The 27,454-nt window shown below is 40.5% G+C and overlaps 1 protein-coding gene across 2 annotated transcripts in view; it reads right to left on the bottom strand.

Moving 5' to 3' along the window:
* Positions 1–438: 438 nt before the first annotated feature.
* The window catches only part of SPAG6 (sperm associated antigen 6), a 48,033-nt gene continuing 21,017 nt past the window's right edge, over positions 439–27,454 (bottom strand). The window contains exons 5-11 of one of the 2 annotated variants that reach the window (XM_054189360.1): positions 25,979–26,184; positions 24,920–25,093; positions 22,324–22,476; positions 19,748–19,939; positions 18,432–18,548; positions 15,503–15,648; positions 439–520 (exon numbers count right to left, since the gene is read on the bottom strand). In XM_054189360.1, the coding sequence (XP_054045335.1) occupies positions 439–520; positions 15,503–15,648; positions 18,432–18,548; positions 19,748–19,939; positions 22,324–22,476; positions 24,920–25,093; positions 25,979–26,184 (1,070 nt within the window). Of the gene's footprint in view, positions 521–12,647; positions 13,289–15,502; positions 15,649–18,431; positions 18,549–19,747; positions 19,940–22,323; positions 22,477–24,919; positions 25,094–25,978; positions 26,185–27,454 lie in introns of those variants that run through there. The other variant, XM_054189359.1, reaches the window with a different exon arrangement.

Below are 27,454 nucleotides of genomic sequence, written 5' to 3'. Positions count from 1 at the left end.
ACCAAAAACCGAGACTGGGGAGCATCAGTGATCATACACACCTCAGAAAACTCTGGAGAGGAACGGGCTTCTAGAAAGTCTTTCCCTCCAGCCGCAGCCTTGTGAAACCTGCTTGTCTTCAAAATCTTACAGCAGTAGTTGACCGAGCTGTTGTGCTGTCAGCTGCCTGGCTTTAGGCACACTGCTGCTGCAGGCTAGAAAATAAACGTGGGGTCGGTACCCGAGGGATGGCTACAGAGAGGGAGCCATAAGAGGGGAGGCAGGAGCCTGTATCTATGAGAAGTGACCCACATAGAGAGCCCCCAGTCCCTGCCTGCATTTCTCCCCCTGCTTTGCCCCTGCCTCGTGTGGTGTGGAATGCCACATTGTGTGGGAAAGATGACCTGAAAAGCAGTGCAGGAAGTAGACAGTAACACACCACCGGGGACTGGAAAGTAGTCAGCATCTCCGGGAACAGGGAAGGCTGAAAGTAGCAGTGGGCATGGAGAAGATGCCACCAGCTTGATGAAGGTAAGAAGCGCTGTAAGAAAACAAGAGAGGAAAGTGGACAAATTAGCTGAATAAATTTTATGGTGAAAACAGCTGGATGAGCATCTCTGGAGACTGAGAAAAACCAGAAACAGAATGGAGAGATCATCATCATCTGTCCATGCTTCTAATGATGACAGATATGACAACCCGCCCAAGCCAAGTGTTCCCGTCCTGCTGCGGCACTTTCTCTTCCCAGAACAAAGCTCCTCAGCTGCTTCGAGCCCAACAAAAAACTGACATCTTTTACTGCTGCCTCCTGTGATTTTGTTTACTGTTCACAATTTCTTTTTTGCTTTTGTATTTTCCTTTCCCCCCATCCTGATGATGATCAGTAAAGAGCATTACCTGCAAAACTCATTCAGGCACAAGAAAAGGCTTCACTGCCTTCCAGCGTCTTTCCAGAGCTGGCTCCTCTCAGAATCTCCTTAGCAGTTTTTGTCCCTTATCAGATGACATGTAAGAAATATCTGTGTTTAATAGTCGGGCCAAAAACTTTTCATTGTGGTGTTTCTCTAGCCCAAATTTAATAGCCCTATATTTAGCTATGTTCTTCAGTTTTATGCTCATTTCTTCTGTAAAATCCTAATCTGTGAGATTGCAGTGTAGCATTACAGTCTCTCTCTCCCCCTTTACTCCAATAAACTGCCAATGCAGATATTCCCATCACATCACAGGGAAAAGCTCACCAATTACCAATTATATATCGATAGCAGGTATGAGACCTATGACAGAAATTTTATTAACACCTAATCTCTATACATCTTCTCTGTATTTTGCAGACCACTGTACGAGAAACCATGTAAAATGCCTTGTCCCTATGGAGGGAAGAGCAGGAAAGTATCACTGCCACCTAAGTACTCACTTCAGAAGCTGAGCAAATGTGTTTTGAAGGGAAAAAAAAATTAGTTACTGACATTCCTCTGGATGGTGGTTTCCACTCCTGAGCAAAGTTCCACTCTGTCCCTGACTACCGTTCATCCTCCCCGCTCAGCCTCGGGCTGTGCGGGACGGGGAGGGTAACCCAGCATGGCAAGCACAGGGCTGCCAGAGGGCTGGCAAGCTGCCATTGCAGCTCCCGGCCACAAAAAGGACTTTAGAAGGGATCCTGGTAATTGCAGACCAGGAAGTTTGACATCCATCCTTGCTAATGGCCTTAGGGCCTAAAAAAAACAAAGTCACTGTAGACAGGGATAAACATGGTCTGTTGGGAACAAGGCAGCATGGCTTCTGCAGAGAGAAACCCTGCCTCACCAACCCACCATCGTCCTTGGAGTGCATTGGTAAAGATGGAGAGCAGCTCCAGCAGACACAGAACAGTCCAATTTTGAAAAAGCTTTTGATGAGGTTCCACACCAAAGGGCATCAGAGAAACTAACTTGCCACAGGGTGGGAGGAAAGGTTCTTATGGGTGGAAAATTTGACACAGAACATGAAGAAAAGGAAAAGGCTTTTAAGGGTGGAGAACAGGCATCAGCAAGGTCTCCCTGTTGTGGGATTGATGGTGGAACTGGCTTTACTCAGCATTTTCAGTGAGTACCTGAAGAGGGGAGCAGCCAATGAAGTCCTCAAATTTGTATGTGACCCTAAGCTCTTTCAGGCGAATAACCCTAGAAGGACTTCACAAAATTGCGTGAGTGGGCACTGGCTCGGTAAGCGGAGACTAGAAGGGTTAGGCAGTGATGAGTCTCTAACATGCAAATCCAACAGCTGGGGCTGCTGGGGGAGTACAGAGCAGACGGGTGGCAGGACGTGACCAGGCTCACCCGCTCTCTGTAGGCAGCACTGCCTCCTGCCACCGCTGGCGACAGACTCTGGTCTGGCTGTACCATTGGGCTGATGCAGCAGTTAATGTCTTACGTTCTTAAATACCCTTCTGCGCACCGTCCCAAGACACTTCCTAGTTTCAGTGCACACTCTGATGGGGTGGATTCCCAGCCTGGCACTAAGCTTGCGATGTAAAAACCCATGGAGTCCAACTGCTTCAGCCCCCAAAACCAGTACTGCCTGCCTCCCTTCATGCCTTCCTAGTAGCTCACCTGCTAGGCATGCTAAATATAAAACTCTTCAAGGACCGCAGGACAGTTAAAGAGAGAAGGAAACAGAATTTGCAGATGCACTTTCACACACGTGCACTCTCTCACTTCCTCCTTCTCCATTAGCAGCCCTTGAAGAGTAAAAGTCTGCGCAAAAATGACAAACACTTGACTGGAAATCCCTGCTTTCGCCTCCTCGTCTTTCCTTGGATTTCTCTGGGGTTTGAAGAGCATCCTTTTAAGGTCCGGGATCACTCGGCTTTCCGTTCTTCCTCCTCAGTCTGCTGGTGCAGGCGTGTCCCTCCCTGTGCTGGACGGGCCGTCTCTTTTAAAGGCAGGGTCTGATGGTGCTGGCTCCTGCCTCTGCTCTACCCACCTCCTTGGAGCAGGCAGCTGGTGGAAGTCAGTGGCTCAGTCTGCCAGCTCCACAGCCACCCTTTTGGTAGCCAAAAATGGCCTGATTCAGTTCCAAAGCACAGTCTGCCCTCAGCCACGACAGGGATATCTTAATCCACGCAGAAGGTCACTGTCAGGAATACCATTAAGGAAATGGATCTGAGCCCCCGCAGCCGCAGGGCAGATGCCCTCCAACCGCTGTGGCGCAGCTCTGTCTCACAGCGCTGACACCCCCCGGCACAGAACCAGGGGCTGGGGGGAACTGAAATCAAGAAAGCATGACCTAGCAGCTTGTGCAGTCTGTCAGCCCTCCGTGCTGTGTGGTTTCTGCAGCGATAGGTAAGGGGTAAATTCTCTGTCTCTCCCAGCTCCTCCTGCTTCCCCGTTTGTTTGGGTTGTACCCCGAAGCCTGCCCTGCATTACGTCCCCTTTTCCAATGCCCAGATGAAGGATCTCATGAGCTCCCTTTGCTGAGGGAGGACTGATGATCCCAGGCCAAAGAGAGACCTCTGCTACCACTTAGAGGAGCTGCATCCCAGCTCCTCCTCCCCCAGCCCCTTCAACACCACCCACACAGCAATCCATCAGCATCGCCCATGGAGCATCTGGGGGCAACATGTAATTAGGAATGATGCTGTCTGCCATTTATAGATGTCCTACTGCAAAGAAAAGCTGGTGAAAGTAATACTCACCAACAGGCATACCTTATAGCACGCATCACGCATTAACGGGGAAAAGTAATGGAAAGGTGGAGGAAAGATACAGAGAGAAGATAGAAGGATGAAGGCAGTAGCAAACTCCACGCAGCTTTAAAACAAACCTGTTGTTAACATACATGCTCAGAGTGATCATGACATAGTTGTCTGGTAAATCAGTTTATTTGAAGCAATAAATTAATTCTGTAAAATAAGAACACCCTGTCTTGCTGGGTGAGTAGAGCTGCATTTGCTCCGTGATCCCTTTACTGGGGTACAACCCAGCAGAAATTCTGCAGGCACCCAGATGCTACATTACCTACATGCAGGACATCATGGGGGCCATGGTGTTTTTCTCTCCCCTTGAAGTCTCTCACTGCAAGAGATCTTCCTCGAGATCTTCCTCACAGCTGATACTGTGTGGCTCATGTCAAGCATGCCTGCTCCTCAGTTTGGGAATGTTTCTTTTCAATTATTTCACATTTTTAATCTCCACCTTAATTTTTTTTAAAGGGTTTTAAAAAATTGGTTGTGCTTGTCACCACACTGTAAGCATTTAATATGCACGCCTGTGTGTTCGCTTTTGAGGCATACATCAGCCTATTGTCACAGCAAAAAACAGCTGTTGGTGAGACGCTACAGCAATTCTGCCAAGACTCAGCAACTACCCTTGGAAAAAGTGAAGTCAAACAAAAGGAGTGTGAACTATGACAAGCAATGTGTAGTTTAGAAGGGCTAAAGGAGATGTGAAGAGTAATTAGACAAATAAACAAAAACACAGGACGAATTACTTAAGCGCATGACAACCTGGAAGCAAGGAACAGAGGGAGTACCTGAGGCCTGGAAAAGCATCGGAAGGAGTTAAAGGAGAAATTCTTGCATTTCTTCCACAGATAAAGTCACGTATGAGATACGTGCATCAGTGAATTTCAGTTAAAGCAAATGAATGAATTATAAAACAAAAAGACACAGAGCCAAGATGTAGGAATTCCAGAAGAAAGTGACTGAACCACTATTTCATTCAGCAGGAGAAAACGAAGGAAAGAAATGGACGGGCGCCCGCTCGGAACACAACGATATGGCAACAGAAGACAGCGAAGACCTCAGTGCTGTGCTTTTGAGGCTATGGAACTCCTCTCCTAATGAGGAGTTCTTCAACTGCATTATGAAGCCAGATCAAATCTCCCCATTGCTTTGTTCTTTCACTTGGTTTGCTAATCTGCAGCAGTAGAACTGATGGCAGTTAAACAGGATGGAATTTATATCAGGCTTAGAAATTGTACTTGCTGCCTACGGTTTCCCTGCAGAACGGCTTCAAATTACAGCGTGCTTGTGTGAAGTTGCAGAGTTTTGTCATCTAACCGTTCCACCAGTCCAGAGCACAACTCGGGAGCTGCGCCGCTGTCATCTGACTGCCATATGCCCGGGCCCGGGAACCTTCCTTCAGTGCACAGTCACCCTCAAATCAACAAAAGCTTTTGCCTGGCTAAGGGTTTTCAGGATGAGCTCCCCAGACAAGCAGGACGGCCTGTCTGCAGCACTGGTTAAGTAATATCCATCTTTTATGTATTCTTCATGTGTCTGTCACCCCAGGACTCCAACACACTAGCACCACATTTCATTCATCTGCAACAGATTGGAATGAACGTTCAGCTGAAGTTTTAGTTGCTTACTAGTTTACTAGTGAATTTTTCCAAATTACCTTTCAGTTTTGTGGATTTTTGCAGTTCCTTCAATAGCTATTGCTAGGCGGTTTCACATAATGATCCCGACAGGCAACTTAGCTGTGTATTAAAAGGATCTCTAGCTCAGAACTACCCGGGTTGAGGGGAAGGGAGGGGTATATCTCTCCTTCAAGATTCAAATAATTTCCATTAAGATTACAGAAAATTACTTGTGGTCTCTGAGGAGCAGGAAAAAATCCAGATTTCAGATTGCTTTTGTAGTCCTGTGTCCTTCCTTTAGGTGTGCAGTGATGTAGCTCTGTCTATTTTCACACAGAAGGAATCCAGCTGAAAGCACATTTTATTATAACTCCAGATGATATTCAAGAGGATGAAAAACTCATTTTTCTCAGGTGGTCAGCAAACAAGTCCCAGTAAACTGGCATTCTTTCCTCTCTGATCTGAATTATGCAGAGGAACTCAAATTGTTTATAAAGTTGTTTCAAAGATGTAATAAAAAAGAAATACACAAAATGCAAAAAAAAATAAGAGAGGACAGTCCTGGACTTTTTCACCTTTTCAATTACTTTTCAATCTCTTAAGAACAGTCATTTAGGTCAGAGTAGTTAAACTGCTATAAAACAGCTGCAAAAGTACTCTTCTATTATAAATTAAACAGCAATTTTACCAAACATTCCCATTGCACAACTACATTAGCATAAACACAAAATCAGGATTTTAAAAAACACTTGGAGGGGGAAGGGCTAGGCCTAAAATAACGATTCGTGGCCTCATCATAATTCGAGTCAGTGGCAAAAATTTTAACAGATTTTGTTACTAGTGGGCCATTTCTGATATAAAAAGATAAATAAATATGGGGACATGGTCCAAACTGGAGCTCTGCACCTCAGAGAGGAAGCCAAGTTTCCACCCTTGCCGTCGGACAGGGCGATGCATCACAGGCATAGCTGCAGCTTCTGAAATGGCAGCTTCTTAAAACACTGTCATCAAAACAGTTCATTTTCTCCACTTTAACCAAGGGAATTACCACAAGAAAATGAGGTAAGGTCAGCCACGCATTGATCACATCAGTAAACAGTAGTAACACTTTGCACTCGTAGCAGTTTTCAACTTCAGAGCACTAACGAAGGACACCCCTGGGATATCCTGAGGAGGTGGAAGCCCTCCCTGTGCCAGGCCCAGCCAGGTAAGGCCGGTGCACTGCTGCCAGATGGACATGGGATGGAGGAAGGGAGAGGAATCTATAATTCCCCTCAGCCCTATGGGTATATGCTGTACTTCACCTTTTCTAGGGCATTTTCCAGGGCAGAGTGGCATCTTAAAACATGCAATTAAGGACAGACTGATTTCAGCTCCATCTCTCTGACTGTGATGGCGTGCAAGCAGCAGAGGCACAAGGCCTGCTCTCCTTGAACCCTGCCCAGCCTCCCTCTGCCAAATTTCCTTGTCTCCGGTGTGCTCCAAGTCCTTGTAGTCTTCACAGGTAAGCTGGCGTAGGATTTGCTTTGGAGTGACTGAAAGCAAGGAAGTTTCCTATTGACAAACTGTTTATAGAGTCACTGGAGTTATCCTCCTCTCCGTTCCCATAAAACAAAAATGTCCATAGGAATCATGATCCACAGCTAGGCTGGCACAAGCAGCACTGCCACTGTGCCACCGACTGATGCATCCGCCTGGCTCCAAAGCAGGAGGTAGAGACAACAAGCCCCAAGACCAAACTCGGAGATGGCTACAGCAAGGAGGTATTACTCATGAAAGGAGATAGAAAACTTGAAGCTCCCTTACATATTCATTTCCAAAAGCAGGCAATAGCTGCAACACCAGTATGTTACCGATTCTTCTCATCTCCCTTTCTATTTCATGCCCTGCACAGCTGGGGATTCAGTCTCCAACACAGAGCACGAGTCATTCCCCAAAAGCTCCTGAAAGATTTTCCTGCCATTCCCTCATTTGAAGCACCGTTGGGGAAGAACAAAAGAAAGTCATTTTATCACTTCTGCTTTGTTTCCAGCAAGAAGCAGAGCTGTTCAGAGCACAAAGGAGTACAGGTGAGGCAGATCCAGTGCCGGATTCTCACTGCAATGGAAATCAGGTTGGTGCTGCTGACCTTAAGCTAATAGAAATTAGTACCATAAAGCTGGCATTAGTGAGCAGGGGACCTGCTAACGACCTGCTCTCCTCCAGCCACTAAAGATGCTTTACAGAGGCAAGCCTTGTGAAAGCAAAGACAGAAATCATTACAATTACATTTTGGTTGACCATGCTTGCAAGTGTGCATGTATGTGTACAGAGGAAGGGGTTACATAAAGATCTGAGCAGACTGCAAATGGGAGCTGTTCTTTCCAAATTTTATACATTGCTTGAGTTATAAAAAATTAACTTCACCCAAGTCACTAAACTCCCTTCCCTCTTTGTTCACGTTCACTCTAGTATATCCATCATTTTTGATCCTCTACTGATTTCCATTGTTGAGGCTTATTTTCTGTGACTTGAGAACCTGAAATTACGCTATATATCTTTGTAGCTCATTGAACTAACCAGCATTTATTTTAATTTAGTAAGGAAACATTTGGGTGGGTGTGACCAAATAAATACTGTGTCTAAACCAACACAAATATACTTTGCACAAGGCTATAAACCTGTCTCAGAGCTCTAATGATATTGCAAGTCAATGAAGCTTCAGTGTTCTCATTAACATGAATCCATCAGACCTCTATGTTGCATATTATTAATTTTTAAGAATAGATTGTAATATAATTTATAGCACTATGGGGCAACAAAGGCTGAATCCTGGTAGTAATATGACCTTTTAGGTTGGTAATGGCTTTAACAGTGACCAAATATTGAAAGGTAAACATGTAGAGAGGCCATCAGACCTAATTATAAATAGGACAAGTATAAAACACATCGCTAGTCTGTACCAGTGAAGACAAAATTTTCCTTGAGAGCAAAGGGCACAGATCTTGCCACAAGATTATGTTTTGTTGCTGATTTCGACACAAAAAATAAGCAAGAACTGTTTTAAAGAAAGACATGAACACACTTTCCCCCCTTTCAACATTTAACTTTTGTTATAAAAGGAACAAAATACAGAACAGCTAAAGTTAATCTGGGTACCTATTCTTTAACTCAGTTTGGAGGTAGGAGCTAGTAGGAACAAGCATATTTTTAAGAAGACACTCGCATTGTTCCTCTCCATAGCTTGCTGATGCACGATAGTGAACAGAACCGGTTTCTGCTACAGACAGTAGACCATGGTCCTCAGCACTTCACTGAGCCTCCTCAGCAGTCATGGTCCTCAGCACTTCACTGAGCACTGGGCGCGCCTCGTGACCGGACCTCTGGGTGGGAGGGAACACAAACTACTCTTTCACAAGAGTAACTTCTTGTGAAAGGCAGCACAGTACCATTTCCTGGTTTAAAAGGCATTCTCATCATCAAAATATGCTTTAGTATTGCTTATATGTATTTTCTAATTCAATCTTTTGTGCAGTATCTAGAAATACAGTACAGTGGTAATAACGTAATTAGTATTTTCACTAGCTAAATTATAGAGCTGACTGCAGAATACAGCATAGTAGCATCAATATTAACAGTTAAGTATTATACAAAAATGACATCAATAGTTTTAGTATAGTCATGAGAGACATTGTAATTTGCTGTTTCTCTAAGATCCCTTCAAATTGTGTCAGATGAGGCAACTCACAAAATCCACTAGTTTTTAGTTCAACTCAGATTCTAAAAATCAGCATCTCAAAGATTTCTTAGGTGAATATGGTATTAGTTATAAAGAACTTAAGTTCTGCTGCAACAGCCTCTCATATGAATTTAATTTTCCCAGCACTTCTGCAAGTTAACAAAGGAGTGTAACAGATACTTCACAGCTGAAGATGATGATACATAGGGATTTGTAATAATTATCCAAGACCATAAAAATGGTCCTTTCCTATGTCAGTGAAGAAGTGGAACAATCTAGTGCTACCCCATATTTCCTTTCTAGCCTAGTCACACAGTGAGATCTAAAACTCATAACAACCGAGGTACTGGACACCAAGCAGCCATTAAGGAAGACACTGAGGCAAGTATGCTTTCACAGATTCCCCACCTGAAGGGACAATAGTCAGCCACCCCTAATGCCCAGAAATCAGAGGACTCCAATTTACACCAGAAGCTAAAGGCTATCCCATGGCATCCTCCATGCCTTAAAACTCCCTTTTGGCCAAACCAATTCACAACCTCATACACCAAATCAGGAACAATGAGGATCTACACACAGTCCATCCACTTCCTAATTACAGTAACTTTATGCTTTACTTCACAAAATGAGATTCTTTCTTCCTTCACCAGTCCCATTCAGCTCCTTCAACATTTTGTTCATTTGTTTGTTAAGATGCAGATCTCCAGCAGATTGATCACTTCAGATGAGACAAAGCAATCCCTTGGTAAATCCCTCTGGAAATGCAGAACATATTATATGCACAAGAGTTGAACTCCTTGAATTTCCCCTTTTCAGATCCTCTTGGTTTCCAGTCATTCAGATAAAGAATGGAGCTTTTGTAGGCCGGTTAATCCATCCACTGAATGAAATATGGTAAAGTTTTACACATCCACATGTTCTTTCAAGTCCCTGGTTTACATCTGTAGATGTAATAATAGCTGTAGTAATGTAGACAAAAATCACGGCTCGGGCCCCCAGAGAAGATCTTTAAAAACTTGGTTTGAAAAGTCCCAATGCTGCAGTCAAAGGAACTGGCAAAATGATTTAAGGGCTGTCTCCGCTTACATTCATTTCTGCCAAAGCACTGGCTTAATTTTCTTTGTGTGTCTTAATAAGCCACCTCCGTGAGAGGGACTCTTACTTGAAATGCTTGTATGTCCTAAGCTCAGAAGTAGGCACTGTTGAGTGGTAAACTGAGACAAATATCCAAAGGTGGTGTCAGGCTCACGCTGCAAAATGAGCCTGTTCTTCATCTTCTCTAGCATCACAGTCACAAACTAGCATGAAAATAGCATTTACACAATGAATTAAAATGCAAATCTACATTTTATTCTATGAAATTGAGACAAACGATACACACTTGAAGCCTGCCAGAGTAGCAATTGCAAACATTAATATAGTTTTAGATGATGACTTAAGCCAAATGAGAGCTCTGTACGTCAGAGCTTGTGAAACACAGCAAGTGAAAAGAAACTCTTGCCCTAGTAATGTAAACCTAAAATACAAATTAGCAATAGTTCTGCTGTAAAGGGCTAGATCTGCCTTGTGCAGGTACTCACCTCCAGGGAAGCCTCCAGCCACAAGGTGTACGTACAATGCAGGGAAGCAGCCTGCCAGCAAAGGAGAGCTGAGGGGGTCTCAAAGTACGTGGGAGAAGACTTTGCACTGCCACAGCCTAATGGGATGTGGTACCGTCCAGGAGAGTCCTGTGACAAGAGGCCGAGCAGCCCCTGGCCTAGGACAGAACTGCCTAGCTGTATTTATGCTAGGTCTGATTTAGATTGTGCTCTGCACAATCAAATCTCTTTGAAGGTTTGCCTTGTGCAATCATTTCCTTTGTCAGGAATCAGAAAAAGACTGTGAAAAGACTGTGAACAAATTGTTTAGGCATTGAAATTTAACCCTGTGGAATCCTTACAGTGTAGCACAGTGTGACACAGCAGGAGCACATTTGTCAGGGGACTGAAGCCTCTTTGCTCTCTCCGCACAAAACATATACATCAGCATTGTGTGGTGTGGGTGTGCTCCCGAGCACATGATGCAGCTATGGGTATGCAGCTCCATGCCTACCCTGCCTCTCATCTGCACTGCAACCGCGTTCAGCCCTCTGCACCATTTCTGTTCCATTAGGGAAAATAAAGGCTTCAGCTCCTTCAAGACTGTCCGGAAGCCCTTCCGTTACATCTTCTTTTAGAGATTATACAAGATTTGATTTTTAAATACCCATAAAGCATGTGAGAAAATTATTGAGTATTACATCAATCTTTTTAATAGACCTAATGTTTTTCCACTAGTTTCCTAGCATTAATAATGTCAGAATACAAACACCAATAACAAAAAGGCATTTGGTAGAAGTTAGTCTGTTCCAAGGCTTTTCACTCTGATGTGGGCTAAGGAAAGAACCCAGCTGGTGTGTTTTCCATACCAGCATTCATGACACCAACAGTTTCCATCTCAGTTAGGCGCCCTACAGCAAGGCACTGTGCATTCCCTGCTCCTCCTGAAGAGCAGAGTCTGAGAGCACCAAGTACCTCACAGCAGGAGCACAGCCCTCTGTAGAATTAAACCTTAACACGAGATAGCCCATCAATGTTTTTGTGAACTGTTGAAAAATATGCTGACAAGAACAAAAGCAAATAGTCTTTTGGAATTTGGCAGAGAAAAGCCACTCTAAATCATTTCCAACTGCAATAAGTCTTTGCTCCTGTTTTACGAGTAATAGAAGAGACTATCCCTGTTTTATAAACTCATTCAGTTAATATGTTTAAGAAAGTAGACAAGTTTCTCTCCTGCGGGGGTTTTCAAATATTGTCTTTCCTTGTGGCTGCCAGTATTTCAACATCCCGTTCCAGAAACACTGTTTATTACTCTTTGGGGAAAAAAAAAAAAAAAAGAAAAAAAGAAAAAAACACACCACACAAAACTGCTGCATACAAGGAAAAGAAAAAAGGTTAGAAGAACAAAAAATGGTAAATGACAGTTACTTATTAGGGGATACTAACAGGTTGTACGCTGCTCCCTGCTGCTACAGTACACCAGAGGAGCAAGCAGAATGTAAAAGTCTTTTCACTTTACATAAGAAGGCAAAAATATTTCCAGGATATTCGACAGACAGGCAAGAGCTCATATCTCCAATAACCTCCACATCAATGCGATCTGCAACTTCAAGACTAAGTTCCAAGTGTGTTTCAACTCAATTCTGCAGCAATTTCAGCTCTTCAAGAATAAATACTGAGCAGCCTTAGTCCCATCACTCAAACCAGTGGGACTTAAGTATCCTCGGGTTTTCTCTGAATGTGCTCAGAACTTTGCTAACAGTGTTCCTGCAGCCAAGCAATTCTCCCCTCTTCTGAGCCACACAAATTTGCTGCTGACCCAAATGGAGCCGAACCTCCCAGGGTCCTTCCCTTTGTGCTTGTGGAAGTTCTACGTTCACTCCGTTCTTTCCAAGAGGAACAACGATGCATACACCGAACAGCGTGTTGCTCCTTCCCTCCACAGAAAATCCTGCCTTAATTAGGAGGACTTTTGCAGAAGATGTATTATCTACCACACCAGGACCACCACACTATCATGCAGAATTCAGCCCTTTTATCATCATCAAATCTGATTATTTCTTTATTTAGCAGCTACTCACATCTTTGGAGATGCAAAAATCACATTGCATTACTTTCTGAAAGGTAGCAGTAGGAGATATCTCAGTGCAGAATGGATTTCATAATTAGAAAAAGCACAGGGGCCAGATTTTTCCCCCTCATCAAGCTTGGGAAGCTCTAAACAATATGCAAAGGCAAAAGGGGAAAATGGTTACAGTACTGTGAAGGCTAAAATTTGAATGAGATAACAACAGACCTTTCTTGTGGAAGGAAAAGGAAATGACTGATTCTAAAAAAGCCTCTGTGATAAATCATCACCCCTGCATGAAATTCCATTCATATATGCTGCAATATCTGGTAGTAATGTTAGAGAAAAACAAAAAGGAACAAAAACTTATCAACAAACAAGTTTATAAAGAACAAAATACAGCTTGCTGGAATTGCTGAGTTCTTTCAGTAGCTCAATCAGTAGAAGGAGATTTCAGAATCAAGAGTTTCAACAGCTGTATTTGTATTGCAGTCATAAAGGCATAAATGTGAAATACAGCTCTAATAAAAAATTGAAGTTTATAAAACTGGATGGTAATTTTCCACCCTTTCCAGAAGTATCTCAGAATATCCAGGGGAATAATACCTGAAAAAGAAACATTTTGTTTGTGCATTAGACTACAAGGCATGTTCTGTGCTAAGTAATGAAACACTATTCATATTTCTACTGATCAGGAAAAAATCCTAGCATTAAACACTGGTCAAGAAATTCTACGGTTATTCCCCTACAATGTTTTAAGAGCCTGCTTTTCAACTTACATTATCATTTCTACTCGGAAGTCAGTTTTTCAAAAATATGTTTAGCTTCTTTTAGGGCATAGGTAAAAGACTAGTTTTCAGGTAGGTTCAGCAGCTATAAGCATTGTTTCTACTGAGAAATGTAGATGTTAACTTCTTTTGAAATTATGGCCTTTAATAAAAAAGCATGAGTTTACACAGAACCATAGGCTGCCAGACGACAATAGTCTATTGCTGTTCGTCAAACATAAGCATACACCCCAAAGCTAAAGTGAAGTCTACATCAATGCGAGAGACATTGATTCTGGAACAAAAAAATTTATCACAATGACCTTCTGTCTCTTATGCCAACTCAAGGACGGAGATTATCCAATAGGTTTTCATTAGAGTAGGACTCTATGGTGCCATTATTGTCCTGCTGTCATTCAGTTGGTTTTCCACAATGGACCAACTACATGCTTCCAATATGCAAGCATCACCAAAGCTGCACTTAGTTCTTGTTTTCCAGGTTAAGAGTATCTGAAAATTGTTACTGTGTTACTCTAAAAACATACATCTTGGTACATTTCTGGTTTTGCAAGCATGTAAATTGTCATCTCTGAGCCCTGGAAGCTGTAACTACAAAGAGAGAGGAACATACTTCCATGTAATGCATGACTAAAATATATTCAAGTAAAAATCCCCAATGTTTTCACACTGAAGGAAGATCCATTTACCTTGTTGATTTTCATTTTCTGGATGATTCCTGCATAATATAACCCTTTTTAAAACTCACATTAGTTCTCTGATTGTAAAGCTAACTTTTCAATGCATTATTATATTCAGTCTGCAAACAACCTAAAATAACAGGTCTCCAGGACAAACCCAGAGCTGGAGTCTATTATAGCAGCTGTGCCTCAGGCAGCACCACCAACATCAGGCAGTAGCACAAAGAGGCAAGCAGGAGATGCTCGAAGGGGCCCTTTTCTTTATTACATCCCAGCCTACATGACTAACCTTGTTTCATTTACGGGGGGGGGGGGGGAAAGCTGTAACAAAGAAACATTAATTATATCCAGAAAAGCGCAAGCAAATGTCCTTTTTCCCTCTGAAGTATTTGCTGCAGAATAAAGTGTCTTTATGATTTTGCTTTTACCCATTTGACAGCCACTGGCTTTTCCTTGTGGAGACAAACAGGGCTTCATTTTGCGTGACTTAGTTTGCAGCTACTATTAGCTGAAGAACTCTGTTGCTATAATTAAAATTGATGATGCAGATTTTCAGAGCCTGTAGAGGGAGTGCACGAGTACAACATCCTTTTGATGTGTTGATGGAGTGAAGGACTGGTAAATGGATATCTAGAATCTAGGAGGGCATTTCTCTCATTATTACAATTTAGGATGGTGACATTTTGACTGTAAGCTATTTAATAGTGTTTCTGTATTCATTAAGGGCAAAGTTCAACTTGGTGCAGACAGCTGGTGTATGGTCCTTTTATATAACACTTAAGCCTCGTGATGAGGCTGGGGGAGGAAGGGCAGCTGTGGGCAGAGCAACTGTGCAGGAGAGCCTCTGGACCCTCTGTACATCAGAGGAAGTTTCAAAGGAGCCTCTGAATACACTAGTTCAGACAGGCTCTTAGGGAAGTGAAGGATGCAACAAAAGATTCACCAATACCTGTATTTTGGAGCCTGAGTAATCCATAAATAAGTTACCAAGATAAACTACATTTCCCACAGACATTCATTAATATGAGACCGGTTGTGCCAAAACCTCAGAGTCTGTCTGGGTAGTGCAGGACTGACTTTGCTTCCCAGTTTCCTGCAAGAGCCTGATTATTTGGCCTTAGTTTACAGACAAAGAAATTTGATTCCAAAAGCAATAAGAAAAGAGAAAGTGTTCAAAAGTATGTCTAGCAGTTGTGTTACCACTGGGGCAGTTAACCAAAGTTATGCTGTTTTATTAAAACCAAAATTCATGTAGAAGTTAAATTAGTATTTTAAATCCTTTTTTTTGTGTTGTTCCTATGAAAAACATCTAACAATGTTGTAAGTATGAATATTTAAAATTTCATTTTCCCTACCTTACTATTTCCTCTGGATAGCAACTGTTAATAGTGTTGATATATTCCTGAAGAAGTGACCCAGGTTCTGCTTTTATTTCTTGGACCTTTTTAAGTCCACCAGTTGTTACAAAGAGACGACGTGCTTTACTGTCATGTGGTAACACCTACACAGAAAAGTACATTAAAAAAAAAGATTTTCTTTTAAAGGAATCTCTATGCTACTAGGCTCGAATATTGCTTATCTGTTTTTAATTCAGAGGACACATATAATGGAACATCAGAGGTGCAACATCTGTAATGACTACTGTAGTTTAACACCCAGTTGTACAGGAAAAAAATCATAAACCAGCCTTTTATGGTTATAAGATAATTTAACATGTACGTTAATATATAACATATATAAAAATAATGAATTTAATATTTATCTTTACGTAAATAATATTTCTTGAATTATTCCTATGGAGACAATAAGATTGTGGAGATTAAATAGATAATAAAAACAGAACACTAGCATGGAATAACAGCAGCATCTGTTCCACTTAAACCAAGTTATTCAGGTCTTTTATGTCAATTCCCACAGTTTAATTGTAGAGCAGAATTTTATATCGCTATAATGATCTAGTATAGATTAGTGCACGAAAACAATACTGAGAATTTTTGCAAGTGAACAATGCAGCCTTGAAGCATTACATGCTACTATTAAATTCCTAGATATTAAAATCCTACAACACACTGTGTAGCCATGAAAGCCTTTAACAAACACACACACACACGAACACACACACAAAGCAAAAATGTGAAGTTTCTGCAGCCAAGGGGGATGAGAAGCAGAAATGATCAGACAATACATCGCTCCCTGAGTGATGCCAATATGCAGCTCTGTCCAGAGGACGAGGGGGGGGGAGGGGGGGGGGAGGGGGGGGCTGGGCCAGGCGAGGCAGAATGACAGCATGTAGTCCATAGGCCCACAGGGCTGCAATAATATTTAAAAAAAAAAAAAAAAAAAAGGTTGGGGGCAGGGGGACATAATGCAAGACGTCTTGCTGCATCTATAACAAAACCAGATGGGTTTAAAACCAACTCTGGGAGTTTCATACTATGGGGGCAGAAGCATTTTGTAAGCCTTCACACTGGTCAGACAAATCAAGCCATAAATTTGACCGTATCTCAGTGTAAAACAAGAGCCTTGGAGGAGGAAGGGATTGCCTAAAAGGATGAAGGAAAAGAAGGATGAGATTTCTGCCATGCACATAGGCAAACAGCCTTCATTTCTCTGGTCCCTCTAGGCTGTACAAAATCAATAGACAGGTAAGGAAAAAACAGGGGAGCAGAGAGGCTTCTCCCTATTATATGCTCCATAGAAGTGCCAGGAACAACTGTGATTGTTTCGTTGTGGGAACTGCAAAGACGGCTGTTTCCATGTATCTCCCACAATAAGAACTGCCAAGTAGGAACTAGCAAGGAGACAGGATATGGCCCTTTCCCTGCCTTTCTCCTCCACACTGTGACTCCCAGGCTGGATAAGACAGCAGAAAACTCTCTTGGAAGAGGCCTTCACGACAGACAGCACCTCTGAGACACACTCCCTCCCCCCAGTTCAAACCGAGACAGCACAGAATTGCACAGACCCTGAAAAGGAGAATGCTAAAATGACAGAGTCCAGCACCAAGAACGGATAGCATCCCACTCTGAAGCACAGCTCAGAAATAAGGCTTTTACTGTGCTATAAATAAGCCCACAGAAGTAATATGCCACAGCTCTAAGAATAGGAAATTCCCAGGCTATGGTACAGGAGAGAGAAATGCTTTTACTGCAGAGAACTTAATTTTAAATGTATACTTCAGAAGAGCAAATGCCAGACAAGTATAGTTTTATACAACGTTGGAAAAGAAGAAAAACAAAACAAAACAAAAGATCAGCTGATATGAAGGGTAAAAAACCACTTAAACAGCAAACAACATTCAAATCTATACACTGGGTAACCAATTACTATGCATTCAGCTCATTAATAGCTCCAGTCAGCACACAGAAGCAAACGGCACTGGATGCTGTGCAAATCTCCAATCTTTGTACAGACTTAGCAAGAAGACAGGACAAACCTAAGTGTGGCAATGTAATCACGAATCTGCACTACAAGTAGTAGTGCTTCCAGACCTGTGATAATCAGAACTGAATACCAAGAGTGTTTTACTTGGCCATTTCCAGAAAGAACATCTCGCCAAAACAGCCTGGTACCCCCTGCTAGCAGATTACACTGCAGGGTATTACACAAAAGAGAGTCTATAGTTGAGCAGGATTCCCAACAGCTGGTGAACATTGCAGACACTGGAAATCTCCTGAATAGTTAGCAATTACTTAAATAATTTGAAATATTTTGATTAAATTGTGTCACTTCTTACATGCTGTGCTCAAATCAAAAAGGTAATTAACAACAAACACTTTCAAATTTTGAGAGGGATGAGAAAAGATTTGGGATTTTTGCACTTATTTAATTGAGACTGAAAATTAATGAGGCTAAAAGTGGTGAAGCCTTTATACTCTATATACTCTATGTAAAATACCTGATTTAAGTCACTCCTGTACAGACAGCTTGTACTTTATCTAAAACAGATGCGACCGGGATTTATGTGATACATTGGCTCAGTGAAAATATTTGCACATGAGTTAATATTGCACTTAATCTCAAGAGGCAAGGAAGAAAAAAACACCTTGCTTATAAGCAACCGTTTTCCCAGTTTTAGGATGAATTATGGCAGGTTCCAGATGAAGCAGTATCCAGCTTTATCAGGCAAAAGAACAGGATGCTCCAAACTGCTTCTGCATGGGATGCTTGAGGATCCTGAGAAAACGACTGAGACCTTGAGAGAGACTTCATCTTTGGAAAGATAGCTTCCTTGCTAAATGGAAAACAATTAACGTGTTACTCATCAAGAGTGCCTTTTCTTACCTTACTAAACTGCCCAACAATATGTTTCATAATATTGGGAGGGGCATCATGCAGCAATGGTTCAAGTGCTGGGAGATACGTGCATTTCTGAAGGATGCTCTTTAAGGCTCTTTTGGTCTATTGAAATGCAAAATAAAATTTCTCCGGTAAGACATCAATGAAAACAACAAGAATTCATGTTACATATCACTGAAGTCTGATCAAAGAAGCAAATTGATCAGAATTCTGAAAGACCATTTTCTGAATAAAAACTATTATATCTATCAGGTCACCTAATGAAGAATCAATTTTCTACTTAGATTTATTAAGCCTCCAAACCTACAGTGCATCATATTATTATTATGTTATCTACTGTCAAAGTAATGGCAATTTTCCTTTGACTACAATGGAAGCAGGAGCAGACCCTTTAAGTAAATTGAAGTACTGTAATACAATACGAAAGCTAAATCAAAACATATTTTAAAATACTGTATTTTAGAAGTGGCTTACTAGGAGAGTCTGCTGGTCTGGGAGAGCAAAGTGCACTATCATCCAGTCAGGGTGGAAAAGAGAGTGAAACAGTTGTACATCGGTGCTTAGTTTCTGAAAACAGACTCAATGGTGACTGTTTACGAGCAGTAATGACCTTCTTGGGTAGGATTACAGGTACAGCTAATTTGGCCTGGATATTTTGGCGACCACTCAAAATGGCTGTACAGAAGGTATTTTACAGATCTGGAATGTTATACTTTAGTGGAATGTCCAGAAACATAGTACAACATGGGAAACTGTATCCTGTCACATTGTACTCTTCAGTTGGTTCACTTACTGTCGCCCAAAAATACACTTTACCAAACTGCAGCTCTACCAGCTCCCACATAAGGAAGGCCCTAAATATGAAGACCTGCATGTTTGCAGAGTTTTGAGTATTTGTTACAGTTTTATTATAATAACAACATGTAAGCAAATCTACTACAAGGACTATAACATTTTGTACAAGAGCTTATACTTCAAAAAAAAAAGTAGACAATTAGAAATTAGTCATTCACAAGAAATTACAGTATTTATGAGTGTATGCAACTCTGATCTAAAATGGGAAGAAAATAAGGGACTAGATTGCTGCGTCTGTACCATATGATGTGGTATGCACCATACACACACCCGTTAGGACCAGCCAGTCCTAATAAAAGACATGCAGCCTTTGAACAGCCTACATCCGGGAAATCTGTGACTCAATGAACATCAATAAAAGCACATACCATTCAGTAGTTTTTAAGCGCTTATACCTGTTGATTACAATAAATATCTCACACTGCAGATACTACAAAAATACTTGCTTTCATTTGAAGATCTTCTGAACTGCGTGTGTCCATATACATAGCAAGGAGCGTAGGTAGCACGTTTGCTACTGCAACAGCCCGTGCGTGCTCAGGAGTATGTCTTCCAACCTGTCCCAAGGCCCAAGCAGCTGCTGCCTTAATATGATCTTCGTGTTCTTCTATCAAACAGGCACACAGTGGTGGTATTCCCTACAGCATCAATCAAAAGCACAACCTTTACAAATCTATACCAGGGAAGGAAAACTTGAAATTGATACAGATTGTTAGAAAATGTTTCTCTGTTTAGATTCTTTTTCTAAAATAAGCTATAAGAGAACACATGCTAGTGGTGTCATATTTTTACATCATGACTAGCAAGAATTTTGAATAAATCTTAATAAATCTAGTTAAAGAAAGAGAGAAACAGATTCAGTGTTCTAAATCAGAAGGCAGTTTGAACTAACACAAATTTAAGGGATAAAAGGAATACATGACACAATTCAGGCTGTACTAAGAGTAAAGGCTTCAGTTTTGTCAGGCTGAAAATAAAAGAATTTGAGTGTTTATGAGTCTATGAAATCAGTTTAAGAACAGAAGAGCTCAGTCACTCTTTTTTTTTTTTTTAATCCACAACACTAAATTTCAACTTATCAATCTCTTCTGGAGTCCAGTAATTCATGTTTGACTCATCCAATCACTTCCAGAAAGATTTCAACTCTTGATTTGAAGACATCAAGAGATGGAAAATACCTTACTCACATCCAGCTGTTACTGAAGTTCTTGTGGTTCAGGGTCACAGTCTTTATTCTTTCTCCACAGGACTATGGAGCTACTTAGTAGCTTGTACTTTATGCCAGGATACTTCAATAGGAATCATTTCATGCTACTTTAGGTAAGGCAAGGCTACTAAACTTCTAACTAGAAAACCTTTTTCTCCATCCCATGGATCTTTTTTGCCTTTTCTGCACACTCTTCGGGGGTTTCTCAAGATTTTTTTCAAATACAGAGAACAGAACTATATGCACTAGTACTACAGATCGATGAGCTGCTTTTTCCTTCTTTTTCCCAATAACGCTTCATCTTCCACTCTTTAATACTGCAAAGGACTGAATTGTCTTTTTTCTATTTTTGCCACTGCACTGCAGCAGAAGACCACAATGAAGTGTTTGTCCAGTATGACCCCAAAAATAATTTTTCAAAATTCATCCTTTCCAGGATACAGTACCGCAGAATGGAGTTATCACTTTACATCATAACATCGTACATATGTAACTGCATGTGGTTATGCCACAGTGCATTTCTTTCAAATGGTTCCAGTATACCACGCCAGGTCCCTCAGCACTATGTACCATTCCACAAGCTTAGTCTCCCCTGAAGCAATTTTATTTTTTTTTTTATATGGGTTATGGGTTTATTGCATTTCTTTTGTAGATCATTCATTAAAATATTTTATTTTGAGTGAGTTTGCACAGTTCCCTATGAAATCTCTCATTGTGCTCCCATCCAGTGAGGGTAGCAACCATATGGTAGCAACTCTTCAAAAATTTATTGCTTAGGTAACTTAAATAAGTTACCACATAAACTTAATCCTGGATTCATCCCGCTTAATGTCAAGCACTCAACAGCAAGAGCATATTTGCTCGAGGCATCCCTGAAAGTGGAGAGACAGAGATGCATCCAGAGAAGAAGGGCCTCTGGAGAAGGCAAGGAAAAATTGTCTATTTCTCTAGTTTTCAAACGCAGAAGAGCATTTTTTTTGATCGCTCCTACCTTCCCTGCACACTTACTGATGTTCTGTTGTAGCAATTTCCATTTTTAACTTGTATTCCTACTAGAAGATATTTCTGTTCCTCTCTTTTTATTGTTTCATTGTTTCCACTCATACGGTATATTTTAAATGAGTGTGAAAATGGGCCAAAAATGCTCAGTGAAATTACTTTCTTCTTCCTGTCATTAGTTAGCATTATTCACATCAGAATATTATGTCAGGCACTAATTTCACCTATTGCAAATTCTCTCCCTTCTATATCATTGCCCAGCAGAATTTATTTAAACCTGAAAATGTATAGCTTATCTCATTTGAAACGTCACTTGCACAACTCAATCAAACTATACTACATTAGGAACGGAGGTCTTTTCAAGTCTGAAGATTTCTGTTGCCAGACTGCTCTAGCAGTACTAGCAGAGTCATGATAGTGCAATGAAGAACGTGCCATTAAACATTCTTGTTTCAAAAAGAGTTTTGATGTAGCCACAAATATGTGTTTTAAGAGGAAACAGACCATAGAAATTCACTGACTTATTTTCTGTACCCGTGCAATTGCAACATAGAAAAATCATGTACCATAATACAAATCGATGTTCACAAACTAATCCAGGACATTTTATCAAAGGTTCAACTTCATAAAGACACACTTTGATCAGGTTACCACATAATTTCAGCCACAGCAAGCAGCAATGTTAGGAGAAAGTGCATTTGTCAACAGCAAGTATATAATTCTGTCACCAAATACATTCTCTGCCTATGTTAATCTGTATCTCTTTCTCAGAATACCACTGAAGAATTATAGGAAGACAGCAAAGTGATAGCTAACCTTGGAGACAATCACTGCCATTGACAGGTTCTCCGAATGAGCTGCTACGTAACCAAGCATCATGATGCCAGGCAGTCTGACAGTCCCTCTGCAGCTGCCAATACAATCAATCACAGCAGCAACTCCACCTGCATTTACTATAAGCTGTGAAAGCTGAAAAGATAAACAGAAGAGATCAGATACTGTATAGTATCAACAGGCATAAAGCACTACATTAGAAAAGTCTTTAAACATATTGCTCCTGATTTATAAATAAAGCTGGAATAAGAGTGATGTACCATACAGACTATTGGGCGCTAAGGGCAGCATGAAGTTCTCAGGAATGAAGCTGGTTTGCTACTCTGTTGTTGATTGACTTTACTGCAAGGAAATCAGGACTCTGGATTCTTGATGCTTTATAGCATGGAATGACACATTCTCAATTCCTTTAGTACACTGAAGAATCATGCAAATGACCGCCTAATACATGAATGCCCCTGAAGACACACCTACTGAGCCAGATATTCTTTCATACTAGTGCCCAATCATTACCAAGCCAACATGGTATGTTCTGCGCAAGGAGAGCAGGAAAGGCCCACTCCTCCTCTCACCTGCATTCTAGATAACCTCTGCGGCATAAAAGCCTTTGTGGATCCCCCTGCTGAGGCACGAAGCCAAAGACAGCTGTCACGGATGCACAAAACCAACTTGGACTACATTGTCCTGCCAAGTTAGGGTATTCTGAGGGAAGTGTCCAGGGAACACACTGGATGGACAATGGAGTTTGCCCCAGAATGTCAAATAATACAGCCTTGCTTATAAATGATAATCATGTCCACAGTGTATGATGTTTGCTGTGTGTCTCAAGCAATGTAACATGTTTCTTTCCAAAAGGTATCACTTCTCAAATCACTTGAGGGACAGCAGTAGTATATGTATGATATCAACAGTGCGTGGAAATTAAAATAATTTCATATTATGATTGTTTTCTTCTGTCTTGTTAGGTATATCACATTTGTCCCAAAGATTCCAAAGCAAAAAGAAACATGTTCTTAAAAGTCGAAATCAAAGGAACAAAACCAATGCATGTGGATTTCCAGTCCAGTTGATTTATATAAACGTAAAATCCACTGTTGCCTTAGAGCCTTTGAAAGGGGATTGTTTTTTTCGTTAAACAGCTAGATGAAATTTAAAGTTATTACCCAGGAAAAACTGTCCACATGATTGGGAACTGCAGCCAGTGATGACCAAGTCCTACGCCTGGGCAGAGCCACGTACACAGAGCTCCTGCACAGACACACTCCCCCGTGCTGTGAGCCTCAGGCCCCGCTGCAAGTCCCCCAGATCCTGACCTTCACATGAATTTTACTGCATATGCAGATAGAGAGCTGAGATCCAAAAGCCACAACGCTCACCTGACTGATACAGCCAACTCCTCTAGAAATAGCGTTGGCCGATCTGTCTCTGCTGCAACACGTGTTGCTTGAATAGAGTTGCTCAGAGATGGACAGAGATCACTGTCACTCTGAAGTCGAATGTGGACTGTGACTTCCCACTGGGAGTCACCCAGATACTTCCTACAGCTCCTCTGGAGAGCTGCTAGACTGGCCAATTCCCCTTGTGTGGAGGATCCTGTGCTCGCAGCTCTTCTGACTGAACCTGCAGTCTTGCGAGTTTGGCCTTTGGCTTCCAACTCTAGTGCCCCCCGCTTTGATGATGATTTCTTTACTTTTTGGAGAAAGTGAAGTTGCATTGCTCATTAGGTGCAGAGAGAAAGCAGGAAATGTCGCAAGCCTGCAACCTCTAATCACCAGCAGCTTCAAGATTAGCGGGCTGAAGAAACAGCACAATATTCATGTTTAAACACTTCTCAGTTGTTAAGCTAGTATCATGATTTTGAAATGGCTGCGCTCAGCATTAGAGTGTTCCACAAATACATTGCTTGTATTTAATTACAGAATCATATTTAGAAACTTTTAATTATCTGTATGGTCTGACAGATTAACCTAGTTATAATTATTTGGTTTTTCTATTTATTTTGTATTGACTTTGCCAAACATCCCCACCTTCCTGCATCAATTATTGGCAAAAACACTGCAAATGCTGAGACTCAAATTACAAGCTCAAGCTAATAAAAGAAACTACCATCAGTTTAATAATACAATAAGAGAATTTTTGACCTTCACTGGCATTGGAAAAATAATTAAAATGTGATCCCAGCACTCCAGAAGATTTTTTTAAAAGACACGCCATCTCTTATTGTTATAGGATGATCTTGTCATTTATTAGCTGGTATCATGACTTCTGTGAGGCTTTTCTCATGATATTTTTAGTATCTAGGACTGACAATACCGTCAGCCTAAAACTCTTTCTCTGTGCAGATATTTTATGGAATGAAGTAGCTAGGTATACATTATATGATTCCCAGTTTCCTAACCCAATTCATATTCAATACACATCTCATAATATCAGCAAGCATTTCCATATTTTTCCAATGAACATGCCAAACAGCTATTTGCCCTCCCTTTCGAAAAGCAAATGACAGAATAATCCTGTATTTTATTTAAAGTGTAAAATCTAATGATATGACCTTGTATTTGCATTTTCAAGGTTTTACCTCAGGCGTATGCTTTGCTATCTCTCTAATTAAAGTTGCACCATTTTTCTTGACATATTCATCTGAGTCCTTCAGGCATGTGAGCACAACTGGGAAAATTTCTGCTTCAACCACCAACTCTGCAAGATCCACGGAATGCTTTGCTATTTGGCTTAGAGCTGACAGCACCTGACGCTAGTAAATAAAAATTGTTATAAAATCAATAGTATACAAACATCCCACAACACACGCTCCTCCTGCACACAAAAATCTATTGCACCAAGGAAAACAAAGCAGGATAGGGAAAACAATTACAGCTATTTTACAATTCACTGAGTCAATTCATGCACGAATATAATGGCACAGAACATTCGCTGGTTCCTGAATAAAAGTTTCTCCTTTGTTTTATCCCATTCAAGCTTGCTATGTATTAAAAAAGAAAATACATATACACCATTTAAAACTATAATTTAAAATTTATTGAAAACTACAGAAAGTATCTTTAGTTGCATAAATTTGGTCTGTCAGACCTTATATTAAAGAATTTTTATCTATTTGTTTGAAGTGGCATTTTTACGTTGTCTTCTGTTTCTGTTAGAGTAAGACTGAAAAATCAATTGGATTAAGAAACAATTTTTTTGTCCATTAAACTCTAGCGATTAAACCTTCGACATCATCTACTCACATCAGATAGCACATTCTAAAATACAATAATACATTTAATATTAACCAGTTTATAGTATAATCTTAAGTATGCAAAACCTTTTTTGTAACTGAACGGTGCAAATTTTATCTATGAAAAATATCTGTTGTATTCTTCGTACGCTATTTAATTCTAAAAAAAAATGTATACGATTCACTTTAAGTATTAGTTTAGCTGTTCCTCACAGAGCGGCAGTTTTTATCCAGTAGCTAAATCTGTGAATATGTTCAGAACTCTTCGTCACTAACTAGGTAGTTACATTTTGTTAACGCCTAAAACAAGAGCTTCCTAAATAAATATGCACATCAGTGTCTTTGCTTCAATATCAAGTAATGACTGGTATAATGGAGATTTTAAAAAATAATTTTTAAATGTACCTTCAGTTTAGCATCAGGGTTCAGGATCATCTGAGCTAAGTGAGCGATAGCTCCTGCATCCACTACTGTCTGTGCTAACTCTGGAGAATGCTTTGAAATATCACTGAGAGTTGAAGCAGCAATCCTTTTCAAAGCAATTTCTGGCTCCTGGATACAGAGCACTAAAAGAGGAACAGCTCCTGCATCCACCACAGCTTGTGACAGTTCTGTAGGTCCAAGGAAAGTAATTAAGTGAGTATGGGTGACTGACCCTTGTGCAAGCCATTTTTCACCCTGACAGATACAGCAAAGGAAAAAGGGGAGGGTGTAGTTCACTGTCTCGACATCTGCATTTCAAATCAGCCCTCCTGGTTTCATAAACCGTGTGGACCAATCCACAACTGAAAAGAATGCAGGTCAATAGATGGACCCCCATTTACATGCACACATTTGAGGTAGATTAGGCTGAAATGGTTTGTTATTCTGTTTTCTTTTTCTTTTTTTAAAGTAAGCAGATGTCAGCTGTTTAAACCCCGGCTATTCTACGCTGATCAATAGGAAAGCATTTTATGCATGGCTAACAACAACACAGAAAGCCAAAGTACCAAAATTTTACCAACCACCTAATTAGAGAGCATTTTACCCTCTTTAAACGATAAGCAGATATTAGCATAGATCAAATGCCAAAAACAGAAATACAAAAAACATACAGAAAAGATTTATCTTACATAAAAGATTGGAAAAATGGAACTTGCTGATCAAAACTACGTTTTGCTACTATACATGGGACAAGACAGAATTTATACTTTAATGACGTGAAAATGTTATCATACACAATTACACAAATGAGAAATATCATCAGTGGGATATTGTGTGTCTGAGATCAGTACAATATCATTAACTAACTGCACCTTAAATAAAAAAGAAAAAAAATAATAATCTGAGCATATGATTAGCTGACACGGACAAAAGTTACACTATTAGAAATTCATTAGTTCTCTCTGTGTATGTAGCATTAATCACAGTCCTAAAATAAGAATTACTGGATATCAGAAGCAAAATTTATACTATAACCAAGCTGTGCTATTTTAAAATAGTATTGAAAAAGTGGTAAAAATCATGGGGGATTCAATAATCTATTAGATTCCTAGTTCAGTTTTGCTACACCTTATTATGCATATCCATTATTATCTTTAACATTTATCTTGACTTACAGTACCATGGCAACATATGGCTGTTGTATTTCAAGACTCTAACTTAGCTTTTGATTTATAGTCCATCCATGAAGAGATTTTCATACTAAGAAAAATATAGCATACTTCATTAAATATACATAGACTAATATAGTTTTTCATGAAATCTGTAAGTCATGTCATCATTACGTTGTTAATATCCAAATAATGTCCCTGACCAGATTTGTTTTCAATTAGTGAATTATAGCCACACACTCCAATACATGTGATAAGTCAAATATTTACACTGTATGTTATTTTATGA

The sequence above is a fragment of the Rissa tridactyla genome, chromosome 2 (genome assembly GCF_028500815.1).
Source record: "Rissa tridactyla isolate bRisTri1 chromosome 2, bRisTri1.patW.cur.20221130, whole genome shotgun sequence".
Lineage (NCBI taxonomy): Eukaryota > Metazoa > Chordata > Aves > Charadriiformes > Laridae > Rissa > Rissa tridactyla.
This window is presented reverse-complemented; position numbering and strand designations above follow the sequence as displayed.